The following is a 27,044-nucleotide window of genomic DNA, read 5'->3' as shown; positions in this document are numbered from 1 at the left end:
GAAATGGAAGCATATATCTCTATACATCACCACTTTAGAGTTTGGAAACCACTGCACTATATTTCTATATATTATGAAAATATACTGTATAATTATTATTTTCTCATTGGGTGTGCACTTGTAATAGTCAAGGATACTGCACATGTGTATGAGAGGTAGCGGTATACACTGCGCATGTGTGTAAAAGGTAGCCATGGATACTCCATGTGTGTAAGAGGTAGCCATGGATACTGCACGTGTGTAATAAGAGGCAACCATGGATACTGCACGTGTAAGAGGTAGCCATGGATACTGCACGTGTGTAATAAGAGGCAACCATGGATACTGCACATGTAAGAGGTAGCCATGGATACTGCACGTGTGTAATAAGAGGCAGCTGTGGATACTGCATGCGTAAGAGGTAGCCATGGATACTGCACGAGTGTGTACGAGGTAGCCATGAATACTCCATGTGTGTGTAAGAGGTAGCCATGGAAACTGCATGTAACACGTGTAACATACCCTCCAACATGACCCATTGCATTCGGTACACAATGCTCTGTTCCTGGACGTCCTTGGTAATGCATACCTCCCAACATGACCCACTCCAGGAGGGACACTTTGCGCTGTTTCTGGTGATAGAAACCATACATTAAGAGGGAAGTCCAGAAACAGAGCATTCTGTCCCTCCTGGAGAGGGTCATGTTGGGAGGTATGGTAATGTATGATTGTCATCACCTGTGTTGAAACAACCTTCTCGTCAATTATCTAGATCCACACAGGTGCTGGCAATCCTACATTACCAGGGAAGTCCAGGAGCAGAGCATTGTGTACCGAATGCAATGGGTCATGTTGGAGGGTATGGTGTAAGAGGTAGCCATGGATATTGCACGTGTAAGAGGTAGCAATGGAAAGTGCACGTGTGTAATAAGAGGTAGCCATGTATACTGCACGTGTGTAATAAGAGGTAGCCATGTATACTGCACGTGTGTAAGAGGAGGAGGAAGATCCCATTGGCTGGTACGTCTTATTACACAGTACACACACGCCGGCAGCATGCATGGCTACCATGCATACTGCGCGTGTGTTTGAGGGCGGCAGCCAATAGAATCTTCCTCCTCTAGGACAGGTCGGGTTTAGCTGTAGTGTAGTGTATAGCCATCGCCCGCCCCCGCTGACTGCGCAGCGCGCTAGGTGCTGCGGTAACGCCCCTCCCCGTTATCACGCTGCTGCTGTACCGCCCCTCCCCCTTGTCGCCCTGCGGCGGCCATTTCATTCTTCTCGCCTCATCCCTACAGGGTGGCGTCGCGCTGTGCTGCTGAGTGACCCGGGGACGATTCGGCCGCCTCCGCCGGCATTTACTTCTACTGACAATGTACTACGCAGTGAGGAGAGGGCGGAATCCGGGGGTCTACAGCTCGTGGTAAATGCGGGAGTAATGTGTTATTAGGGGGATTGCAGCCGTGTCTCATAGATCCTTCCTGTTGGCTCTAGATATAAAATGTGTATGTAGGGCCAGAGATATGGACCATATTGCTTCAGTTTTGCAATGCTGGGTCGACAATCAATAGCTTGATAATGACAAGGTCGACATAACAATGTCTACATAAGGTTTCATGATTTACATTTTGTGGGGCATTTTCATGTGCTCATTTCTTGACATTGACACCAACAATAAGTGAAAAATTTTAGTTGACCTTTTCATGTATCAATCTTTCCATATGTCGACCTTTTGGCATACCTCCCAACATTTCATACCTTCAAGGAGGGCCAGTGCACGCGCCGTGGTCCGTCCCGAAAATTTGGGATGTGGCCTGCACTCGTGGTTCTGCCGTAAGGCCACACCATGTTTTTGCCGCTGTGGGGGCATGCCCCCCAGCCCCTCTGTTTGCAGGAATAGTCGTTGTGCGCACAGCGTCTATTCACGGATGACAGGGAGGGACTCCCAACTGCCCCCTGCTGCAGGATACTGCCGGCCCCTGGAGGGATGCGGGAACATCACAAAAAACCGTGACCTTCCCACGATAAGCGGGACAGTTGGGAGGTATGCTTTTGATGTTGACCCTTTGATTCACACTTGCAACACTGTACAACTAATGCAGCCCACACACGCACCGATTCCAGCGTGCGTTGTGGGCTTAACTAGCACACACAGCATCGCATCGTATGCCTTGTGCATACGATGTGCATGCGATGCTGTGCTAGAAAAAGCTAGTACAAAAAGTATGTGCAGCACATACTTTTTGTACTGTACGATGAGGTGCCGCGTAGGGTGGCCAATCTCGGGATCGGCGGGATCCCGGGATTTGGCCCCTAAAACGCCGGGATTTCAATCCCGGGATTGGAGTTTCCAATCCCGGGATTTCGGGATTAGACTGCACATGCGCAGTCTAATGCCGGCCAGCGTCTGAGCGTGTGCTCAGACGCTGCCCGGCTTCTCCCTTCCCCGGCAGTGCATCCCTGCGCAGCGTGACGAGTACAGAGGTCACGCTGCGCAGGCCAAGCAGCTGCACAGAGCCAGTGTGGCTCTGTGCAGCATGCGTTCGCCCCCGCCCACCAACCCGGCTGGCTCCCCAGAAGCCCGCCCCCCACCCCGGCTCGCTGCTCGCCCCGCTAGCTGCTACCCACCCATCCACCCACCCTCCAGGCCGGCTCCCCGCCCATCCACCCGCCGGCTCCCCTGATGCCCGCCATCCCACCCGGCTGCCCGGCTCCACAGACACCTGGCCGGCTGCCCACCCACACACCCGGCCGCACCCCACATGTAAGTAAATATGCGGGGCGGCCGGGGTGCATTTTTTAATTATGGAAGCCAATCCCGGGATTGGGCATTTTTCAATCCCGAAATCCGGGTTTGAAAAAATGCTCCGGGATTGGCTTCCCTAGTGCCGCGGGAGCGCGCACCCCATCGTACAGCATCGCACCGCCGGCATCGGCACGTGTGTGGGCTGCATAATATGCTGAGGCCACAGGGGGCATCTCTAATGCAGCCCACACACGTGCCGATGCCGGCGGTGCGATGCTGTACGATGGGGTGCGCGCTCCCGCGACACCTCATCGTACAGTACAAAAAGTATGTGCTGCACATACTTTTTGTACTAGCTTTTTCTAGCACAGCATCGCATCGCATGCACATCGTATGCACAAGGCATACGATGCGATGCTGTGTGTGCTAGTTAAGCCCACAACGCACGCTGGAATCGGTGCGTGTGTGGGCTGCATAAGAACAAGACCGCTCCGGCATGCAAAGAAGATCCGGCCGCTGCGTCTCTGGAGACAAGGGATTGGATTAACATTGAGACTTGTCAGTTGTGATTTTTGGACCCCTTGTCCATCTGATGCTGCTTTCCCACTGCCAAACCTGCTTTGACACGGTTCTTTAAACGGGTCAAAGCAGGTTTAACCCCTTTCCCACTGCATGTAGTAAACGGTATATTACTGGTTAATTACCGTTTTTGTACCTTTCACATTGAACCCCTTGTGAAAGCTACAAAACGGTAATTAACCTGTAATATACCCCCCCTCCCCTGGTACCTGCCCTGTGCCCACCCTCCCCTGATACTTACCTGTGGGGGGGATCCAGGCAGCGGGGTTCACGCACTGCTGAGGAGGCAGCGGGGTCCGGCATGGGCACAGTTCTTTGGGTCCCTCTGCATGCTGGGCAGTGGGGACGCAGCGGGGTCCATCCTGCATGGGCACTGTGCTGGTGGTGCATTTGGGGTCCATTCGGGGTCCGGGCACTAATAGTTCCCACTATGCGCATGTCTACTGAGCGCCGTGCATATCAATGAGCCACTCATTACATATGCGCATATGTAATGAGCGGCTCATTGATATGCACAGCGCTCAGTAGACATGCGCATAGTGGGAACTATTAGTTCCCATCAGCTGCATGGACTGCCCGGACCCCAAATGGACCCTGCTGCAACCACAGCACAGTGCCCATGCGGGATGAACCCCGCTGCGTCCCCACTGCCCAGCATGCAGAGGGACCCAAAGTACTGTGCCCATGCCGGACATCGCTGCCTCCTCAGCAGTGCGTGAACCCCGCTGCCTGGATCCCCCACACAGGTAAGTATCAGGGGAGGGTGGGCACAGGGCAGGTACCAGGGGAGGGGGAAGTAGTGTGGGATTTCAAATACCGTTTAAGAGGCATTCCCACTGCCTAAAAAACTGTATTTTAAACGTGTAGGACTCTGCTTTTTAAATGGGTTGAAATACCGGTTAACTTTAACCGGTAAATCAACTCTGGCGCTTTCCCACTGCAGCCTTAAATGGTAAATAGTGGGGTGAAAAATGGCAATTTACCGTTTAAGAGCTGCAGTGGGAAAGGGGCATGAGTAATAGTCGTCAGAGATCAGAGATGTATTAGGGCCTAATCCACTGATGGCTGGGTCAGGGGATCAGGAATATTAAACATGTTTGAAACCCCAGGATTGGGGAATCCGCATTTTTAACATGCTTAATTTCCCTGATTACTCCCAAATTAGGAAATTGGGGCATTTCAACGCCTGATGTATGGGAGCCTAAAGGCCTGTACACACGTCAATTTTGGCTGGGGCCCATGTGTATCAAGATGTAGTTAAGCCGTCAGGGAGATTGCTAACTAGGATGACCATCGATGATTCAAAATAATTGATGTTTAATGGCCGATTTCGAATACTTTTGCCATCGATGGGGGAGAACCAGATGGTTTCCCTACATTGATGGCACTGCAAAACCGATGTTTTGCTGTTTTTTTCTCTAAGTGTCAGGACACTGAGCACAGCTCCGCCCTGACACTCACGAAGCCCCGCCCCCATGTTTGGATTGGCCCACTCAAACAAAATGGTTGACCATCGATAGGTTAAAATATCTATGGTCATCCATTGGATAGTTTCTCACTATCGATGGCCAGTTGCACTATTGCCATCGATGACAACGATGGCCATCCCTATGGCTAACTACATCCTGCCAGCCTTGGCCAAATATACAGTGGAATAAGAATATTATTGCCTGTACTGACTATTTGGGCAGGCGATAGCATTTTGTACACACCGGGCGATTCAGACAAATTCAAGATTTAAGAATCGCCCCGTGTTTACATCCCTTTAAACTGAAGCTTAGTCAGATTGGCCACCAGAATTGCATCCAACAAAGCAGACACTGGGCTTGATATGCCTACAAAATGAGGCGGCACGCCCCTATTTTGTATAACTGTCCCCAGCACCGGGTGTGGTATGGGACTCCGACGTCGGGAACCCGACAGTCATTATCCCGACTGCCCGGAGTCAAACAGCATGGTAAACGCAAAAAAGCCCCTTGCGGGCTCGCCACGCTGCGGGCACGGTGGCTCGCTACGCAAGCCACCTATTCTATTCTCCCTCTATGGGGGTCGTGGACCCCCACAAGGTAAAATAGCGGGTGGCCGTCGGGCACCCGGCTGTCGGTGTTTTGACAGTCGGGATCCCGTCCGGCACCATACCCTGCTCCTATCCCCAATGCTGTAGCTAAGTGGGGGCTGCGAGTGACCAAGCAGGATTTGTTCCGCACATATGCTGATCCCCAAACTGCAGGGATGAACCTAACCCATCTCTCTGTATGTATATCTGGGGACTGGTGTAAGCAACGTATGGTAAATGCGGTCTGATATCAGTAACAGATTATCACTTTATATGGTATTAATGTTTCAGTGTTTTATTGTGTCAGGGATGACTGTAAGGAACAGGTGGACCGCTATTCATCTGCAAGATACAAGAAGTTTGATTCAAAGCAGGAAGCCTTGCAGTTTGTAAGGGACAATGAGGAAGACTCCTCCTACTATGGAGACAGTAAGTTGTCACATGCTGGGCATTCACTATCCAGTTATCTGGTATAGGCCACATAATTGCACAGTGTATGTGTGTAAATGGTGGATCATCAAGTATTTGTCCATTCAGATATCTTAAAGTGTCAAGTTGGCTGCATTGGGCAGTGTATGTCCTACCGCAGCTGACCGAAGGACATTTCCCTCCTTCAGTCAGCTGTGGCAGGAGATGCACTGCTCGGATAAAATGTCTGTCTGTCTGATAGGCATTTTATCTGCAAGCTTAGGTTCTTAAGAAATATATGTAGCCAAGACTCCAAGTGATTGGGTTAGCGCATGGGTCCTCAAACTGCGGCCCTCCAGATGTTGTGAAACTACAAATCCCAGCATGCCTTGCCACAGTTTTGATATAAGGGAGTGTTAAAACTGTGGCAAGGCATGCTGGGATTTGTAGTTTCACAACATCTGGAAGGCCACAGTTTGAGGACCCATGGGTTAGCGTGTCTGTGGCGATAGTGTTAGTCTAATATAGGGATGGCCATCGGTGCAGTCGCCATCAATGGAGATTCTGCAACCAGCCATGGATAGTTGTAAACTACAGTATCTGGTAGATAACCATCGATAGTTTTAGCTATCGATGGTCATCCATTACATTTGGCTGACTGGCTAATCTGAACTCTGGGGCAGGACTTCCGGGGGCCGGAGCATGTCCCGGCACCTCAAAAAACAAAGGAGACATGGGTTCTCCTTTGCCATCGATGCAAGGAAACCATCTGGTTCTCCCACATTGATTGCAAAAATAATCAACATCGGCCATAAACTATCGATGATTTCAAATTATCGATGGTCGATGGCCATCCCTAGTCTAATATAGGGAGAAGAGCGAATTAAATTGCCACTTTGAGTCATTTAGTGTTGTAAACATCTCAAATGTATTTCTATTCTAATAAATTAATTCATGAGCACAATCTGACATAAGAGAGCACCAATCAGATCACTCCTCTCCTGTTTAGCATCTGCCTCACTCCAGAGAAATCCCGCCTTGCAAATGAATGTGCTGTGCGAATGGAGGTGTACATCTGCACATCCATACGCACTGTAACGAAAATGTCCATAACCCGTTGTTACAGGCTCGCCATCAAATGATTTTTACACTGGGCACAACTCATCGCAGCCACCACGTAGCCCAGGACTTACTTGGCGGCTGCAATGAATACAGACATATCCGGCCTGTTACTGAAGTCACACACCATCCCCTAACAGGCTTTGGCATACCTGCGTTTTTCCCTATCACTTCCAGCGTCTTTCTTGCCACTCCCAAAAACTGGTCGGTTTCCAACCACACGCGCCCACTCCCTGTCAATCACCTTGCAAACAGCCAGTGAACAGAAGTAGTTGCAGGAGTTCATCGCTGCACGGCCTTGCACATGCATACTGCGAACCGTTCGCATCCGCAGTCTATCGATAATCCCTCACCTACAGCCTCTGGCCAGCTTCAGAGATTAGTGTTCCTGCTAGGCTGTTTTAGCGGGGCGCTGCGCCCTGCCCCTCTCGCAGTGCCCTGCTAAAACAGCCTCACGGGGAAGCCCAGCGTCACCGTAGACGGCGATGCCCGGCGCTTCCCCGGCAGCATAGTGACTTCGGAGGGGCGGGGCCTGCCCCTCTTGTGACATCGGCGGCCCGGGGCCGCCCCCAGCTGTGACGTCGGTGTGCCAGGTCCGCCCCCCGGCGCACTGCCCGAAGCAAAACCTAGAGTGAACGCAGAGACTGACTAATTCGTAGGCCTTCTCATGAGAGGATAAATAAAAAATGATGCTGATGGGCTGAATGTATATGACATTCTACTTGCTGCTAATGTTAGTTTAATTCAGCAGGTACCAGTACCACTTATTGTGGTCAGCTTATTTGCTACCATTTTATGTATGAGAATTGAGTTATAAAGCTCCAGCATAATTAGCAGTGCTTTTCACTGCTCCCTCTGGGCCTGATTTAGGACCGCTCGCTGCTTAGCTAGCAGCTTAATGCTGCTCGCTGGGCAAACGAATCCCCCTGTCCGCAAACACCCCCCCCCCCCCCCACTTGCCTTTCCCGATGTGTGGGATCACCTCGCCGAAGGCATTGGAACGGGGACAAATAATTTGGGCAAAAATGAATGAAGCTGAATCCCCCCCCCTGTGCTTGTTGCAGTCATGCAATATAACTATAGAGAGCCGCTGTAGACTGGCCACTTGCTAGTTAGAATGTATACTAGAAGGGATGCTATATTTTGGGGTAACAGTGATTTGTAACCTAACTTTGGGGGTTATTCTGATTCACTCGGAAAGGCGCAATCACTCTCTAATGGACAAAACCATGTGCACTGCAGGTGGGGCTGATGTAACTTGTGCAGAGAGAGTTAGATTTGGGTGGGGTATTACTTCAAACTGATATCTACAGATGGGCTACACTGAACTGCATACGCTGCATGTCCCTGCCCGGCTCCGCTTCAGGGAGACGTGCAGGGTTAGGGGGGTGGCGAGGGCGACGGCGGGGACCGGAGGCAGGCTCCGTTGCTCAGGGGGTGTGCGAGCGTCTCGTGCGCGCACGCCTCCTGGCAGGGCTGGCGTTAGAAACGCCAGCCCTGCAAAGATGGGACAAGCCCCATCTGTATATTGCAGTGTAAAAATAAAGCAGCCAGTATTTACCCTGCACAGAAAAAATAGAGCACCCAAATCTAACTCTCTCTGCACAAGGTACATCTGCCCCACCTGCAGTGCATATGGTTTTGTCCATTAGGGAGTGATTGTGCCTTTCCGAGTGAATCAGAATAACCCCCTTTGTGTTTTCTGTGCACAGTGAGCAACTCTTGAATGGGTCATCATGTTTTTTTTTTCTTTCCCCTTACAGGTTACGATGATGTCCAGAGCTTTTCACCACAGGTTCATTATGAGAATCCCCCTTACCGGGCCAAAAGATCACGTTCTGAAACCGCAAGTTCCTCTACTAGTAGGTCAACTCCTAAATGGGTCAAACTCATCAATCCTATCTCCCTGTCATCTCACAATGGGCAATCCACTCATAAGGATATATTGTTCTACCCCCTTGTAGATATATTAGGGCTGAGGTAGCCAACCCTAGTCCTCGAGAGCTACCAACAGTGCATGTTTTACAGGTCTCCTCACAGAATCACAAGTGAGCTAATTAGCTCCATCTGTGGATCTTTTAAAATGTGTCAGTGATTAATGAGTGCAGCTGTGCAGCAGCTAGGTTGTCTGGAAAATGTGAACTGTTGGTAGCTCTCGAGGGCTAGGGTTGGCTACAACTGTATTAGGGCATGTGTTTCTGGTTAGAATCTTTCCACACAGGTAATAGAATGGTAATTCCTCAGAAAGCACTGAGGTGGTCCTGTGTATTTTCAATAAAATGTGCATTTAATTATGGGACCCTGTCAACAGGAAATGGTAAATGCATATAAATGAAGTACGGCTGCAGCCCTGTCTCCTGAAACTGTGAGAGGGATAATCAAAGAATAGTCCAACTTATGGGCATTGAGACCAAGAACAGAGATCAAAGATGTGATCATATGTTATCTATTTTGACATAACATTGATGTATTCTATGATAGACAGAAGTTCCTAAAATCATAATAATATACCTGAGGTCAGTGCACAAGTCGGATGCAATTTTAGAATCCCTATGATGTATGTGTTAGTTGGTTAGATACCTAATATCTCCTATCACAGATACGTCTTATTTACACTCATACAAGCTTCTGTGTTTTCTTCTACAGCTAGGTATGGTGCCCAGAGCGCTTCTTCACAGGGTTATTATAAGAATCCTCTTCACCGAGCCAAAAGACCACGGTATCAGACCACCTCTACAAGTAGGTCAACGCCTAAACCGACCAAGTTCATTGATCCCAGGGGGCATTTCAGACCTGTACACTGAGGTCCAAATTCGCTCCCCAGGCAGATGGTGGGGTTTGCACCTGCGCGAATATGTGCAAACGCCTTAGGTGAGTTTCACACTCGCCGGGGCGTCTGCTCAATGATGGGCAGTTGCTGGGGTCCACCCAACGTTTTATGGGCGTACTCACAAAAACGGTGGGCACACCTATGGAAACACTAGGCGGACACCATCGAGCGCAGGCATTTTCATTCCTGCTTGACATTAGCGATCGGCGCCATCTTGACCATCTCTGTCCAGGATAAAAGTAAGTATAGACTTTTATCTACGAAGGGAGGAAAAATCATTCGATGGCGAGTAACCTTCGAACAATTTCTTTCCTCTGTGCGGATGTGTAAGCGGGCAGTGTGCATTCCGCAGAGTGGCGTTTTATCGAATATAGCAGGTCTAAATCGAGCCCCCGGTTCTCTGCCATCCCACAGTGGGTAAGGCACTGATGGGTTTATTGTTTTAACTTCTCAGTTTTCTTAAAGTGACGGTCTAGGGTCCTATCTGTGGCAAAGGTTCGGGTCCCATCTTCAGAGGAAATCCGGGGTCCCAGTGGCGGCAGCAGTGCTATCTTTTTCTTATAAATTTCAAAATGGCCGTGCCAAGTCAATCCCAGCTCGTCGCATCTTTCCCCCTCCCCACAATAGCCAGCGCAAGGCAGGGCAAGTAGTCCGCCGGTGGAGGAGAAGCTGAGAAATGCTCCTGAAGATTCTGGAGTCCAGGGTGGGTGGCAGCCAATGCAAAAGGGCTTAAAGGCCACCGCCCAAGTGAAAAACCACAGATGAAGATGCTGGAGAAAGCCCTAGGGATGCAGCAGCCATTCAAAAGTTTAAAGGGAACTGCTCCCTGGTGAAGATCACAGATGAAGACTTCTGGAGGAAGCGTTGGGAAGGTGGCGGCCATGCAAAATGCTTCCTGCCGCAGGATTTCCAACCCTTCCTCTCAACTCCCTCTCTCTGCCCACCCTCCCATGCCCAGTGGCCATTCTATAGTCCATATGCTGGGTTGTGCGGAGCATATTTATAAGCTTACGAGCCAGCTACTGCCACACAGCATCTCCTTCACAAGAGATTCCTGTGACAAAGAGAGGGATAGAGGAAGGTCACTACTGTCCTATACCAGCGCTGTTCTAGTGTCTGGTTACATGTCCCCTACCTCACCTCATGGTGCCAGTTTTCATTCTGATCACTGTTCCTGGGGATATTGCATTTAGTGTATGTTAAATGCTTTTCCTGCATTACTGTTTATGTAATTAGGGTATATGCTGCATTTTCAGACAAGTACCGCTGTTTACCTGAACAGTAGCTACATCTGTGGTGGGCTCACAGCGCAGTCCCTGAAACTATTCTTTATAGATCGTTCACTAGTTTCAGTGTCCTTTGCCCCACTTCTCGCTTCCTTGATAAGTGAGTGTGTGTCTTTGCGTGCATGTACTATTTGTTCCTCCTGTAAAAATGTACAAATATGTCTTCACAGGGGACCCCCAAGACCTCCCAAAAGGGCGAGGGTGCATCGAGACTGCACACTTATGCTTGTGCTGAGCACTTTCACTTCCTAAAGTACTACACAGGACCACACGGGGCTATGTGATCGCTGCTCTGCGGTGCCACCATTGCTTGTGGCTGCAGAGGATTCTGGTTCTGCTGAACTGGAATGGGTTTCCCAATTAGCTGCATCTAGAGCGCCCCCTGTTATTGTATCACATTTAAACATTATGCCTTCACCAAGTGAACCTGCTTGGGCTCAGGGTTTATCCAGATCTGTACAGGATTTAGTGCAGGTCTCTACCTCCCTGCAACAATCCACTAAGGCCGTTATTCTGGTTGACTTGCAAGGATGCAAATTCGCACCCTATCAAGTCCACCAGAACTGCAAATGGCAGGACCCCGTCCCACATTTGCACACCGTGCAAGTTCGCACTGCCTGCGAATGGATGTTTATAAACATCCATTCGCAGGCCGGGGGGAACTCGCACATCTTTTGATGGTCACTGAACATCGAAAGATGTGGTGCGTGTGGTCACTTATACATGAATGCACATTCAGGAGGAACATCTGATGTCAGCTGCCCGTCGCCCACGTCACCCATCGATTTCCATGGGAACGCCCAGTGTTTTCATTGGAACACACATGAAATGCTGGGTGGTTCACATGGGTGAGTATCCCACATCCCAATAAAAAGTTTCTCTTCACTAGGAGGTGTTCCTAATTTTTACCTGTTTGCAGAGGAAGTGAGAAACTGTTGGAAAAAGGCACATCCAGCAGATGCACATGGTTAAAGCCACTATCCTTCCTATACCGGACATCGTGTCCCTTGTGGAACCTACAGCTAGAAAATTCAAACAATTTCTCAAATATTTATATGCTAATTCAAGTGCGGTTTTACGCCCTGCATTTGCTTCTCCATAGCCATGACTAATATATTGACGCCTTATCTGAAGGTTTCAGATCTTATGGCCCTTGTGGACAATATCCGTGAAACTAACACCTACCTAGGTGAGGCTGCTCTGGACGCTGGCACACTCGCATCAAAAGCGTCGGCTTCCTCAATGGGAGCCTGGCACACCATCTGGCTAGCGGCGAAAGGAAGGGGATAGCGAGTCTAAAAAGGCTCTGAAAGCACTTCCCTTTCTGGGTACAGGTCCTCTTTGGCCCAGAGCTTGATAAGAGGGTGGCCGTGGTAACCACTTCCAAGACAGCCTTTCTGCACTCTGCAGCTCCAAAACAAGGATCACGTTTCGTTCTTTTAGCCCCCAGGTAAGCCGAGAGGACAACCCTCATCACGCTCCCAACCGACTGGCATAGTTTCAAAATGTAAAGGCCATCAGTCCTGGACTGATAACGGTCCAGCTTCTAAGCAGATTGTCAAACAGTCTGCCTGACGAGGAGTGTCCTCACCCGGAACTATCCACGGTGGGCAATCCTCTCCTCTTAGCTGACATCTGTAGACGTTGACAAGGCTACCACTCTTCGCAGGGCTGTTACATCCCTCCTCACGGCAGGGGTTATAGTCCCTGACATCAATGAGGCACTGGCTTCTATATCAACCTTTTCCTGGTCCCAAAGCTGGATGGAAAATTCCGGCCTATTCTTCACGCTCTAAACAAGTTCCTGTTTGTACTGCAGTTCCGATGGATTATTTTTGGTCCATTCTTCAGGCCCTCGAAAGGGGTGACTATATGGCCTCCTTGGATGTGCAGGATGCATACCTGCATATTGCCATGTGGGAAGACCATCAGAAATTCCTCAGGCTCGCTGTTCAGAGAGATCGTTTGCAGTTCCAAGCATTGCCCTTCGGCCTCTCCACCGCACCTCGCGGTGATGACGGCTCACCTGCGGCTGCAGGGGATCTGCATCCTACATATCTGGATGATCTTCTCTTGATGGGGGATACTCAGGAATATGTCATCGAAAATTTGTCTTTGGCGCTAGAGACTAGAGGGGTTTAACTTGCCACCCTGCAGCCACCATGTAAGAGGAATGCCAGCCTCTAAAAAACCACAAGATACAAAAGAGAAACGTGGGGCGCTCAAAGGTGAACAAGAAGAATATCAATTTATTAAAAACAAACAAGCAGCACAAAAAAACACATACAATCTCTAAAACCACATCATTAGAAGGATATGCGCCGCAGCGCCAGCTCTCTCCGTATACCTCTCGGCTGTCCTGTAGCTTGAAAGGGATCAGCTGGCTGTAATGTCCCGACCGAAGCCGCCTCCTCGTTGCAGACTTCCCTAGCTGTCAGTCCCGCACGACGCTCTGCCACAGCGTCTGTGGTAATGGGTCGAGTCTGTGGCTGGAGGAGATGATTATTCCGGCTCTGTATGAGACGGGTAGTGAGGTTACGGGGGCGACCTTTCAGATGTCCTTTTGAAACGCGTTTCGCAGCACACTGGGCGGCTTTTTCAACCAGGTATCAGTAACATGTCAGTCTGGTCTTGAATTCTTGCAGGGCCATGGGTGGTTTATCAAGTTGCGCATGTCCAGTATGGTCCCCTCCCAACGTATGATTCACCTAGGTACTCTGTTGGATACGTCTCAATGGGTTTACCTGCCCTGGGACAAGAGAAGGTCCATTCCTGTCACGTCGGACAGTCTCCATCCACTTTTATATGTGCCTGCTCTGGAAGCTGGAGTCTTGCTTCCAGATGGGGGAATACGCACAGCTTCACTCCAATTGAGGTTAAAATCCAATGATTACACTCTCCAGGGACATGCGTCTATTGCTCCTTTGGTTGCTTCAGTCATTCTATCTGTAAAAAGGCTGACCTGATCCTGGATTGGGTCATAGTGACAACCGACACCAGTCTCAAGGTTTAGGGTGCTGTAGTCGAGAACCCATCATGGCTTAGGTCAACCACCGGGGGGCACCTGCTGCAGAGCGCCCATGCTCGAGGTGACAAACATTCTTTGGTGGGCAGAGAAACACATACCGGCTCTCTCAGCTGTGTAAATACCAGGTCTGTTGAATTGGGAAGCCAACATCCTCAGCCAGCTGGGCATACACTCATGAGAGTGGGCTCTCGATCCAAAGGTGGTTCGTCAATGGGGACGTTCCCAAATCGATCTGTTCGCATTGCGTCACAACTGAAAGCTTACGTGCTCTGAGGCTCGCACCAGAGATCCCGGGGCGTTTCTCGTAGACGCCCTGTCTGTCTCCTGGAACTTTTCATTTGTGTACCTGTTCCCCCAACAGCTCTCCTTCACAGGGTTCTTTGCAAACTGACGTGGGGAAGGGGTTCTGGGGATTCTCATCTGTCAACTGGCCAAAACGCCCTTGGTATGCTTATCTACTCGGACTGTCAGTCGGTTTGTCGTGGCCGCTTCCTGTAAGGCCGTGCCTTCTCAATCAAGGTCTGTGTCTTCATCCTTATTTCCCGCAACTAGCTTTAAAGGCCTGACTGTTGAACGGTTGGTACTAAAGACACTGGATTTTTTGGACTTGGTCATACATGCTATGCTTTTGGCGAGAAAAGCTTCCACCCTGTGGATATACCATAGTGTGTGACACGCATATATTAATTGACCCTCTATAGTTGGGTTTGTAGGCTGGCCTTTGTCTGGCCTCGTTAACCGTTTAGGTTTCGGCCCTCTCTGTGTTCTCCCAAATACAAAAGGCCTGGTCTTCCGCAGTTCACACTTCTTTACAAGAGGTTCTGCACCTACAGCCCCCCTTTTCTACACCAGTTCATCCTTGAGACTTGACTTTGGTTCTTAAGGTGTTGTCTAAGGCTCTGTTTGAGCCTTTTGTATGACTTTGCTCTATGTTGGCTGCCGTGGAACACTGGTTTTCTATTAGCTATTGCTTCCACACGCCGCGTCTCTGATTTGGGAGCATTGTCATCCAAAGTTCCTAATTTGGTTTTTCATCCCGACCGCGCTGTTCTGCGCACTCATCTAGACTACCTTCCTACAGTTGTCGCTGTGTTTCATGTCAACCAGGAGATAGTGCTGTCCTTTCGGCCAGAGGTTGCTTCTAGGGAAGTTGATGCTTTTGCCACCTTGGATGTTGTTCGGGCCTTGAGTACCTAGGTGGACCGCACTACACCATTTCGTAAAACGAACTCTTTGTTTGTCCTTTACTACGAACATAAGAGAGGTTGGCCGGCTTCAAAGCAAACAAATGCTGCTGGATTAAGATTGCTATCTACCAAGCTTATCTGCTATCTGGGAAGCCTGTTCCCCTGTCCCTCAAAGCTTACTCTACCAGATCCATTGGACCTTAATGGGCTCCCTGTCAGGGAGCCTCTGCAGAACAGCTGTCTTGCACAGCTATGTGGTCTTCTGCAAATACTTTTCTTAAATTCTACAATTGACACCTTCGCCTCGGCCAATGTGGCTTATGGGCATCGTGTTCTCAGTACAGCTCGGGAGCGTTCCCACCCGTAATGAGACTGCTTTGGGACGTCCCAATGTCTCCAGTGTTACACCATTGTCTGAAAGAATAAAACAGGAATTTGTCTTACCTGTAAAATCCATTTTTCTGAAGCCGTGCTGGAACACTGGGTGCCCACACTACGCTACTCTCGGCTGAGAGTTGAGATGGTTCTTATGCCATGGGCGATGATTGTCAGATTCTGTGTGTATGGGTCCTTGCTTCTCCTTTCCTCTCTTGGCTTGTTAAGTAAATAACTGAGGCAGGCGGGGGATGGGGAGGAGGGGCCTCTCCCCTGCACACAAGAAGTTAACTCCTTGGTGACCGGTCTGAAACCAGAGGATACTCCAATGTCCCCAGTGTTCCACTATGGCTTCAGAAAAGCAGATTTTACAGGTAAGACAAAAATACTGTTATACACAAGCTATTAACCCATCGTCCAGGGGTGTGGGTGATAGCCATGGTCTACAGCCGAGGCGTGGGGGGATCCCTTTATTTAGGACACTCTGTCCTTTCTAATACTTTCTGACTTTTATATCTTTTCCTTCTACAGTCCTTGGCCAGTAACTTGCTAGCGGATAAACAAAGGTTTAATAAAACGGTGACTTTATTTCTTTACAAGGAACGAACATACAGTTGTTGCAAACCTAACATGCTGCTTTGAATATAGAGAAGGAAAGAATAAGCCTACGTTACGTCACGTCCTCTAGGGACCTTTATTAATGGCTGATCACTAATGATGAGGTGGTGATCTACCTACCATACCTAGGCGGTTCACCACAGGGCCGATTTCTCAAAGTGCTTCAAAACCACAAAGCAGGTAGGGTGCCATATTTTCTGACGACCCATTCATGATGGAGCTGGGATAGACCTGTATTTTTCAGTTTGCCACCTAGCTCTGAGACATCAGAGAAAACGAGGAAGTTGGTGGTATTCACACCATAATAAAACTACTAGAAAATAATAAATATGTAGCAGTAACATTAATATCTTTACAGGCGATGCCGTTGTGTACACTGACGGCTGCTGTTCAAGGAATGGACAGCCTACGGCACGTGCTGGAATTGGTGTTTACTGGGGTCAGGACCACCATCTGTAAGTGACATCACCAGTTTTGTGTTTTCCTGTATAAAGAGATGAGTAAACATTGGGCCCTGATTCTGGTTGACTCTGTAAGCTGTGAAGATTGCAGTTTACGGAGTCCCAAGGTGCCAGCACCCCGTACACCAAACACCCCCCTGCCGTATCCCCTTGCAACAGGAGAAATCGGGAGAATGATTGCTCCTGGGCTCGCAAATATAAGTGAGTGGAGACTGACTTATACTTGTGGGCGCCGGGATGAAGACAGGGCGTCAGCTGCCTACCCCCAGCATACTTAGTTTCACCTGCTTATGCATGGGAACGCCCAGCATTATCATGGGGACGCCCATGTAATGCTGGGCGTTCCCATGTCCCATTGTTGCCCGCATTCCGCCCACCTTCCTCCCTTCCCACTGGGAAATACCCAGGGACAGTGTAAATCGCAAAGGTTGCTCGCAGTCGGGGTTTTCACATGCGCAAATCCCAACCATTGGGGCAGGGGCTGATTTTTTGTTCATTGCAAATTAACCAGAATCGTCCCCATTATGTATTGCAGTCTTCCGCTTACTAGTAGCCCACACACGTTTGAGCAAACTTGTTCTATAGAGGGGAGTCCACACTTACAAATAATGTCCCCCCTTTACTTGTGATCAACAGACAAAAATATGGGTTATTACTAGGGTGACCAACTCATCCCTTTAATCCGGGACACATATTAATTACACAGGTTCTGTGGCAGTTTAAAACCAGGTGAAATGGAGTCTTGAGGTGTGGCAGTTTAAAACCAGGTGAAAGCCAGCCACAGAACCTGTGTAATTAATATGTGCCCTGGATTAAAGGGATGAGTTGGTCACCCTAGTTATCACTTTTGTTTTGTGAATGTAAACCTACACATAGAACCTAGGGGGTATGTTATTTAAACATTCAAAATGTAGACACAATCAATGTTGAGGGCCAGATGTATCAAGCTTCAGAAAGTGATAACATGGAGAGTGATAAATAGCCAGCCAATCAGCTCCCAACTGCCATGTAACAGGCTGGGTTTGAAAAATGAAAGGTGGGAGCTGATTGGCTGGTTATTTATCATTCCTCCATTTTATCGCTTTTTGAAGCTTGATACATTTGGCCCTAAGAGAGTCAAAATGTCACTAGAAAAATGACACGTCTTCATAAATGTTTTGCAATGTGCTTGTCCTTAAATGATACCGGCTTGTTGCAGTGGTCCTGAATCTTCACAATGTGGTCATTCTATGGGTGATATTTACTAAGGTGGGAGATCTATTGAAAATGGGATGTTGCCCATAGCAACCAATAATGTAGTTACTTTGTCCAAATAAGTTGCCCTCAGTCATCTACAATCACATTGCCTACAATCTTGAAGCAGGCAATACATTTACCCCACTCGAATCCTTAGATGAGTGGTTCCCAATTTTCTTGAATCACAGTGCACTAGACCAGTGGTAGCCAACCCTAGCCCTCGAGAGCTACCAACAGTTCACATTGTCCAGACAACCTAGCTGCTGCACTCATTAATCACTGACACATTTTAAAAGATACACAGATGGAGCTAATTAGCTCACTTGTGATTCTGTGAGGAGACCTGCAAAACATGCACTGTTGGTAGCTCTCGAGGACTGGGGTTGGCTACCCCAGCACAAGTCCATCAGCATTTTGTTCATGGCACCCTTTGGGTTAAAAAAATATTGATAAATATAGAAAACTAATTTAAAATAAATAAGAGTAATTTGTGCCTACCCATCCTCCTTCAGTGATGTGGTGCTTCTGATTGTGCCCATGTTTTATGAATGGCAGCCGCCAGCACTGGTTTTGACTATAATTTGATTTGGACCCGGACCACCAACCTGCGGGACCCCTGCAAGAGCCTCATGACCCCTCTGGTTGCCTTGGCACACTGGTTTGGAACCACTGCCTTAGGCTCTGCCAATAACCTGTATACATGGCAATAAAATATTTTCTGGGGATGGCATAAGGTAACCACCACCTGCACACAACTAATGTGCCACTTATACACAACTATGATGCCTGATATTTGCCTGATGTATCCCAAAGCACCTCTCCTTGCACCTGTTACCATCAGCACACATGGTGCCAGACCTACCTTTTCTATTGTGATGTCAGTACATTTTGTTATTGTTATTGCTCAGCTTTAACTTGACAAATTGAGATAAAACAAAGTGCTGGATATTTCTAGGAGCTTTCACTACAAATGATACAGAAAATCAGTCCAATAGATTGAGCGCCAACTTAGAACAAACAGACAGGAGCAACATTCTTTTATTATCAATACAGGTAATGTGTTTCTATGTATACTAATGTGCCCACTCCTTGTGCTGCTGCCATACAGAGATCACGTCCTATATCTGATTTTAGATGTTGAGTGTATATATAAGACCTCACCAAACTTTTTGTATCGAATAAAATGAATGATCTCTTTCCTGATTTATCAGCAATGTGGCAGAAAGACTGGAAGGGAGGCAGACAAATCAGCGAGCAGAGATACAGGTAATATGCTAGCTACAGTGCCACGGAGGCTTTCTCATTTTCCATGAGGGACACAGGCATTAGACCATGGGTATTGGTGATGGGCTGAGAAAGGCCCCTCCCCACTATTTCCCTATACTTTTCACCGTTTTTTTTTTTTATATCTAAACGCATTTCTAAATTTTTCCCATTTCGGCTGCAGTCCCTTCTCCGGTGAATGCACACATTGCCTGTTTGCTTAACTCCACTACCCTTCCTATACCAAACAGTCTCCCTCACAGATCTGACTTTTTGTCTCTAGTTGAGCATATTCGTGAGGAGTCCTAATCTGGGAGTGGCTTGCATTGACTCTGGCATCCTCACGTTTAAGGTCTGGCATTTGCTGCCAGGAGAGCCCTCTAGCCTCTTACCTGGCGTGCCGATGCAGATTCCACAAAGGCCCTAGAAGCTCTTCCCTTTTTCAGGTGATATGCTGTTCATCCAGAATTAGACAAGATTTTGGTTACGGTAGTAGATTCCAAAACATCCTTACTTACCCACTGCAACTGCACCTAGGTCGCAACCTTCAACTTTTCACCTGGTTCCAGGAAGTGGCGTAGCTACGTTTTGCACAACCTCACAGTGGTTCTCACCATCCATTGGCGGAAGTCCACTATAACTTTGTCCCAATGATTCTATTCTTATGTCCTACTGGACTCTAGTAGCCAGCGGGTCTTCCTGGCCTGAGGAAAAGATTTGTACCTTCCCAGAGTGGCATCAAGTCCCCATTCACTCTTCTATACAGGTCCTGTGGACCCTGATTTCCACCTTCCAGATGGTGCAATACCTACAGTTTCACTCCTGCTCAGATATTGTCCAAGTGCTATAGGCTCACTTCTTTCATTGCACTTTGACCGTTTCCTCCCTAGAGAGGCTGCGTTGGGACATCCCATAGTGATCCCTGAGTTCCTCATGGATGAATGGGAAAAGGGTATTTACCTGTAAAAACATTGACTGTTGACCTAGACTGCTCTATTCCACACCCGTTTTGCCCATTTTTTTTTGCTTTGCTTTGCTTACAATCATGAATCAGGCCCCATATACAACATTGAGCTATAACATTGGTTTGCAAATTGTTACAATTCAAATTTCATAAGCCAACATTTTTTTTATTTTTTTATTTTAGATTTGATTTTTAAAATTACTTTAATTTCAACATGTACAAAATGTAATCTACATTTTAGGTACTTGTTTCCTAGAACGGAGCCCATGATATTGATCTTAGGCATCGCAGGGAAAAAAATCACGTCGGTCGCATCGCATGCGGCCAAAAAATCGCATGCGATGCGACCGACGCGATTACCGCGATTTTACATAGGGAACAATGTTAAATGGCCCAATTGACCCGATTTCACATAGGGAACAATGTTAAATGGCCCACAGACCCCAAATACCCACCCTGAAGTGTGAAATGGCCCCCTCAATTGTTAACGCCACCTCACCATCAACGTCAACCCGAAGCGTGGCGAGGGGCAGCGGTACGCGTCCTCCGACCTTTTCATACCCCCACTATCCACGTCGGCGTGGAGTTGAGAATAGAAAGTGTGGCGAGACACCGAGCCTGAAGCGTGGCGAGCGGAAGCGGATACCTTCACAGCTATACGCGTCCCCTCGCGGGCTTCACAGGTATCCGCATCCCCTCGTGGGCTTCACAGGTATCCGCATCCCCTCGTGGGGCTCGCTGCGCTCGCCACACTTTCTATTCTCAACTCCACGCCGACGTGGATAGTGGGGGTATGAAAAGGTCGGAGGACGCGTACCGCCGCCCCTCGCGGGCTCGCTTCGGGTTGATGGTGGGGTGGCGTTAACAATTGGGGGGGCCATTTCACACTTCAGGGTGGCTATTTGGGGTCTTTGGGCCATTTAACATTGTTCCCTATGTAAAATCGGGTCAATTGGGCCATTTAACATTGTTCCCTATGTAAAATCGGTAATCGCGTCGGTCGCATCGCATTCGATTTTTTGGCCGCATGCGATGCGACCAACGCGATTTACATTTTACAATGCATTTCTATGTAAAATCGCGGGCATCGGTCGCATCGCATGCCATTATAATGGCATGCGGTGTACATGCGATGGGCGCTGTTCTAGGAAACAAGGACCACATTTTATATTGTGAACTTTTTTTTCTATTTCCTCCACAGGCAGCATGCAAGGCAATCGAGCAGGCCAAAAGCCAGAATCTCTCAAAGATTGATCTATGCACTGACAGCAAGTTTACAATAAATGGTGGGTGCCATTAAGGGCCCAGTGACTACTCTCTCTCTCTTTCTTTCTTTCTTTCTTTCTTTCTTTCTTTCTTTCTTTCTTTCTTTCTTTCTTTCTCTTCTCCCTCCCTCCCCTGGGGGGGGGGTTTATTCTGGTTCACTCTTTCCGACAAATTCCTTCTTAGATGGACAAAACCATGTGCTTTGCAGGTGGGGCAGATGTAACGTGCAGATATGATTAGATTTGGGTGGGGTTTTACTTCAAACTGAGAGGTCTATTTTGCAGTGTAAAAATAAAGCATTCAGTATTTTCCCTGCACAGAAACAAAATAACTCACCCAAATCTAATTCTCTCTGCACATTTTACATCTGCCCCCCTGCAGTGCACATGGTTTTGTCCATTTAAGAAGGAATTTGTAAGAAAGAGTGAACCAAAATAACCCCCCCCCTGGTTAGAAAGCATGTGTATTAATGTGTTATCCTGTCCACAAGGTGCCACTAAGTGGATACATAACTGGAAGGACAATGGCTGGAAGCTGACCACCGGTGGTGATGTGAAAAATCGAAAAGATTTTGAAAAACTGGATCGTCTTTCACGCGGGATTGATGTTAATTGGGTGAGTAGAGGAAAACCGTGCAAGTGGTTATGTTAACGCAAGCATGATGGAGTTTTCTACTAATAATGGGGACCTTCGCTATAGACTGAGCTTTCATAATTATTTCAGTAGTGTTACTGAATATTGCATTAATTGGGAGCATCTTCTTGGAATTGGTTCATCCCACAAATAACTAGACCAGGGGTAACCGACTCCAGTCCTCGAGAACTACCAACAGTTAATGTTTTCCAGGTCTCCTCACAGAATCATAAGTGAAGTAATTAGCTCCACCTGTGGATCGTTTATAATGGGTCAGTCAGTAATGAGTGCAGCTGTGCCCCAGCTCGGTGATCTAGAAAACGTGAACTGTTGGTAGTTCCCGAGGACTGGAGTTGGCTACCACTGAACTAGACAAACAATGCCTCACACTGTTCGATAATCCACTGCTGGTTCCCAAACCTATAATAACTTTAGAAGATATGTCCCGTCTCCTCAATGCAACCGCAGATAATCACTCCAATGGGTCCCACTCCGAGGAGTGGTAAGTATGGGAGCTTGGGGGGAGGTGCAGGTGCTGCGGGTCGAAGTGGCTAGGGTTGGGGCAAAGCCAGAGGCTATGGTCAGGACAGAGCCATGACAGTGTGTGTCGGTGGGGGGGTTTGAAGATGCTGCCAGACGAAGGTGCTGCAAGACCAAGCTGCTTTGGTCAGGACAGAGTCATGACTGCATCGGGGGATGGACTGAAGGTGCTGCAAGACGAAGTGGTTAGGGTCAGGACAGAGTCATGACAGCGTCAGGTGATGGATCGAAGGTGCTGCAAGACAAAGCTGCTTGGGTCAGGACAGTGTCATGGCAGCATTGGGGAATGGACTGAATGTGCTGCAAGACTAAGCGGTTAAGGTGTCCATACACGGAGCGATAGCACCGTGCAATGCGCGCTTCTGAAGGGGGCATCTCATCACACAGTACAAAAAGTATGTGCTGCACATAACTTTTTGTACTGCCCTCGCATCGCATTGCACGATCATCGCACCGTGTATGGGCACCTTAAGGGTCATGATGAAGTCACAGGAAAGAAGCCATGACAGTGGGAGCGGAGGTGTGTGTGTGTGTTGGAGGGCAGAGACTGAGGTGACCCAGTATATGCCGGGTCTGTCATACTAGTAGTAATAATAATGCACTGTCTCTCCTTTAGAAACACATTCCAGGCCATGCTGGTTTTCAAGGAAATGAAAAAGCCGATAAACTCGCCAAAGCAGGAGCCAAAAAATCATCCTCAAGAAGCAGATACTGGATGTAGATGTAAAGGGTCCTGCACGCCCACTAAGTAATTAGGTCTGACTAACCCATAACCTACAAACTACACACGTCCCACTCTTCTGTGACCAGTAAAGAAACGGGGATTCATTAAGCCCCAAGCAATTCCATGATGCCTCACTAGCCCCCAGCGAGTGCATTTAATGTTGGTCTTACAGCACAACCTCAGGAACTGTTAGGAAAATAAATCTGTGTTAAATGTCCCCTTTGGCGCATAACTTATGTAAGACCCTGTGGAATCTGTCCGGTCACCTGCATTACCCGTGCCAGGATAATGCAGAAAGGTTGAACAGATTCTGCCGTTAAACCAGGAGCTTTACTTGCATGGTGCAAACACTGAGAAATTAATTTGCAGCTTTATGTATATTTTGTTTTGATATAACTATAAAATTAATCCCAAATGGCCAAATAGTCCAAAACTGTTAATGTCTGTTTTCAGGCCCGGGTTAATCCGTACGATTACCGAGTTGAATGTACTGAGCCATAATGCCTAGTTTCTGTATTACTTTTTGTTAATTTTATTAATGTAATATAAAAAGCAAAAAAGGTTCTGCGATTATTATAAATGACAGCACAATATATGTTATGTTTAGAATGTGCTGGTATGTTGGTTGGGTTTGGAGATTAAAACTTGGTTAATATTAGGATAATAGAAAGTTTCTTGAAAATAAAATGAGCATATCAACCTTGTGCTGTTTTTGTGTTTTTTGCTAAGCGTAGTAATAAAACATATTGGGGGGGGGGGGGTATTCAAATGTTGGTCTGGTTGTGTTTTGTTTTTTTTACGCCTATTTTCCCCTTTTTTCACAACTGTTATATGTCGTGATATTAGTTTGCTATTCAATTCTTCCCAGTCTTTTAAAAGTTTACTTTTTTGAACATCTTTTATGTCACAGTCATTTTCAATGGGCTTCGTATTCAAATGTTTGGTGATCAGTTTCACGCCTTTTAATAGTCGTCTAAAATTGGTCAATTTCTCATCATTTTATTCACCTGGGTGTCGGGTGGTGATAAAAGTGTTTTTTTTTTTTATTAAAGAAAAAAGAATGGCTTATTTAATGAGATTTCCTTTTTTTTTTATAAGGGGTTAAGGATAAACTTTAAAAATAATAAAATGCAATAGAGCAGGGGTTCTCAAACTCGGTCCCCAGGACCCCACATAGCTCACGTTTTCCAGGTCACCCAGCAGTGCACTCATTACTCATTGGCACAATTTAAAAGATCCACAGGTGGAGCTAATTATCTTACTTGTGATTCTGTGAGGAGACCTGAAAAGCATGCACTGTGTGGGGTCCTGAGGACAGAGTTTGAGAACCTGTGTATAGACACACATCCCCCCCCCCCCCCCCCCCCAATAGAGTATAGGCACACCTCCCACCATCAAAACGCATATGGGTCATTGGGTTGACCACTGAAGTTCAACAGGGATTAGATCAACACTTGGAAAAGATCAACATAGTTAAGGTCAGGGTCAAAAGGTCGACACATGCATTAGATCAACAATGGGAAGGTTGACCTTCTTGACTTTTTTTTGTCCCTAATGTTGACATACACTACTCGACATGGACACTGAAAAAGTACCTTGCGTGTGCTCGTCATGCTTCGGGCTTGCTGCGCTCACCACACGATTCTATTCTCCCTCCATGCTCTAGTGCAGTGGTAGCCAACCCTAGCCCTCGGGAACTACCAACAGTTCACGTTTTCTAGATCACCAAGCTGGGGCACAGCTGCACTCATTACTGACTGACCCATTATAAACGATCCACAGGTGGAGCTAATTACTTCACTTATGATTCTGTGAGGAGACCTGCAGAACATGCACTGTTGGTAGCTCTCGAGGACTAGGGTTGGTTACCCCAGCTCTAGTGGATGGTAGGGCATGAAATACCGCCTGTCGGCTCAGAAAAACCCATGTCGACACTAACTATTGACCTTCCCAATGTCGACCTAATGCTTGTGGTGACCTTTTCCATGTTGACCTTCAGTGGTTGACCCAATGCATGTCAAACTTAATAGTGTCGACCTAATGACTGTATACAGGCAACCCTTCACAGACAAGTTTCCCAAGTGTGTGTGGCATACGGATCACCCTGGTGTGTCAGTGGTTGCAGGCTCCCTGCACATTGCAGCGGCTCCTCTTCACTCCTGTGGGCGGTAGGCTGCATGCACAGCGCAGCAGCTAGAGTCTCCTGTGGGTGTCAGACTCCGGCTCCCTGCACAGCGCAGCGGCTCGTCTTCTCTCCAGTGGGTGGCAGGCTGCAGCACACATCCTCTGTTTTTCGGCTTCCCCAGCAGCTTCCTGAATATGGCATCCGCTTGCTCGCACATCTGCTTTTCAGAACCGGGTGTGGTATAGGGTTCCGACAGACGGGATCCTGACAGTCATTAGCCCGACGTTGGGATCCTGACAGTCATTAGCCCGATGTTGGGATCCTGACAGTCATTAGCCCGACGTTGGGATCCTGACTGACCGGACTCAGACACAATGGTAAGTGAAACAAAGCCCCTTGCGAGCTCGCTACACTCGCCACCTATTCTATTCTCCCTCTATGGGGGTCGTGGACCCCCACGAGGGAGAATAGCCGGTGGCCGTCGGGAACCCGCTTGTCATTGTTTTAAATGTCGGGATCCTGACGCCGGGACCCCGTCTGGCACCCTTCAGAATCACTGTACAGGACACATCGGTGTAGTTGGGCGAGGGCAGTGCAAAATTAAATGGCATCTGCTTAATGGGGTGAGGGGCACTCTTATAATGGAGACAAACTTGTATGACTGGGCAGAGGGCAGGGTAAAGACAGGTGGAACAAAATAGGGAATAAAAAAAGAATAAAATGGTACGCAAATAAAATATATGCATTCCGTGATAAAATGGGCGTGAGATTAAAAGAGGGCAATAAATGGGCGTGATAAATAAGACAACTACAGCATATTAGACGTCTAAAGAAAAAACATTTGAATAGCAAACCCGACCATTACTTCAAAAGACGTCAGATGCGTGAATTTGAAAGGTGTGATAAATATGACGCCCAAAAGTAAACATTTGAATACCCCCCCTTGTCTGTTTACCACTTAAGTGGTATACCTGGAAATTCTCCGGGCTCAGCTGCGCTGCCGCAGCGGCTGTCCCGGAAAATTTCTGGGCATGCCACTATGTAGAAGGTGAGCGCCAGTGGTGCCTCAATCGGAGCACCACTGGCGCACTACCTTTAGGGGTCCCCCCCTCCGTCACCCCCCCAACCCTCCTGTGTCCCCCCACTCTGGTGTACCCAGAGCTCCCCCGCTGCCAATCATCACTAGTGTTGTGACATAGGCGGCAGGCTCGGGGATGTTCGGGGGGACTCGGGAGAGTTCAGGCTCCCGAGCCCCCGCGAAACATCCCCAAGTCTGATGACTGACAGGCGGCTGGGGAAGCGGCGGCAGGGGAGCTCCGGCGTACTAACGCCAGAGCGAAGGTGAGGGGGGGCGGCGGCATATGATCTGTGGTGGGTTTTGCTGGGGCAGAACAAACCTGCCCTGGTAGGTTTGTCCTGCCCCAGCAAAACCCACCACTCAAGGGGTTAAATGAGACAAACCACTATAGGCTGCAGGGGTGTATCCGCGATCAGAAGCTGCTAGCTGGTGCGGTTGTCTGGTCACTGCACCCAGGCAGGTGTTGGGGCTACTGACCGGCATACCCATGTCCCCATGGCTCTACCTTACTCCCCTTATCACAAATAACCTTTCTCTAGGCTC

The 27,044-nt window shown here is 48.2% G+C and overlaps 1 protein-coding gene across 1 annotated transcript; it reads left to right on the top strand.

Annotated features, from left to right (window-relative positions):
- Positions 1–1,218: 1,218 nt before the first annotated feature.
- LOC146064692 (ribonuclease H1-like) lies at positions 1,219–24,002 on the top strand. The gene is made up of 9 exons (XM_083178491.1): positions 1,219–1,402; positions 5,668–5,789; positions 8,651–8,749; positions 9,534–9,626; positions 16,570–16,666; positions 19,120–19,174; positions 21,337–21,421; positions 21,892–22,016; positions 23,191–24,002. Exons 1-9 carry the CDS (start codon positions 1,353–1,355, stop codon positions 23,293–23,295), a joined length of 831 nt encoding a protein of 276 aa, XP_083034617.1. The 5' UTR covers positions 1,219–1,352; the 3' UTR covers positions 23,296–24,002.
- Positions 24,003–27,044: the final 3,042 nt, after the last annotated feature.

This window comes from Crinia signifera, chromosome 3, assembly GCF_055691185.1.
Source record: "Crinia signifera chromosome 3, ASM5569118v1, whole genome shotgun sequence".
NCBI lineage: Eukaryota > Metazoa > Chordata > Amphibia > Anura > Myobatrachidae > Crinia > Crinia signifera.
Note: the sequence above shows the minus strand (reverse complement) of the source record. Positions and strands in the feature narration are given on the sequence as shown.

What these genes read in the sequence shown, in the direction of transcription:
- LOC146064692 (XM_083178491.1), top strand. Translation starts at nt 1,353, where the DNA reads ATGTACTACGCAGTGAGGAGAGGGCGGAATCCGGGGGTCTACAGCTCG. An exon ending in GTATCAGACCACCTCTACAA is followed by an intron (nt 9,627 to 16,569) that starts GTAGGTCAACGC and finishes ATATCTTTACAG; the next exon opens with GCGATGCCGTTGTGTACACT. An exon ending in TGGGGTCAGGACCACCATCT is followed by an intron (nt 16,667 to 19,119) that starts GTAAGTGACATC and finishes CTGATTTATCAG; the next exon opens with CAATGTGGCAGAAAGACTGG.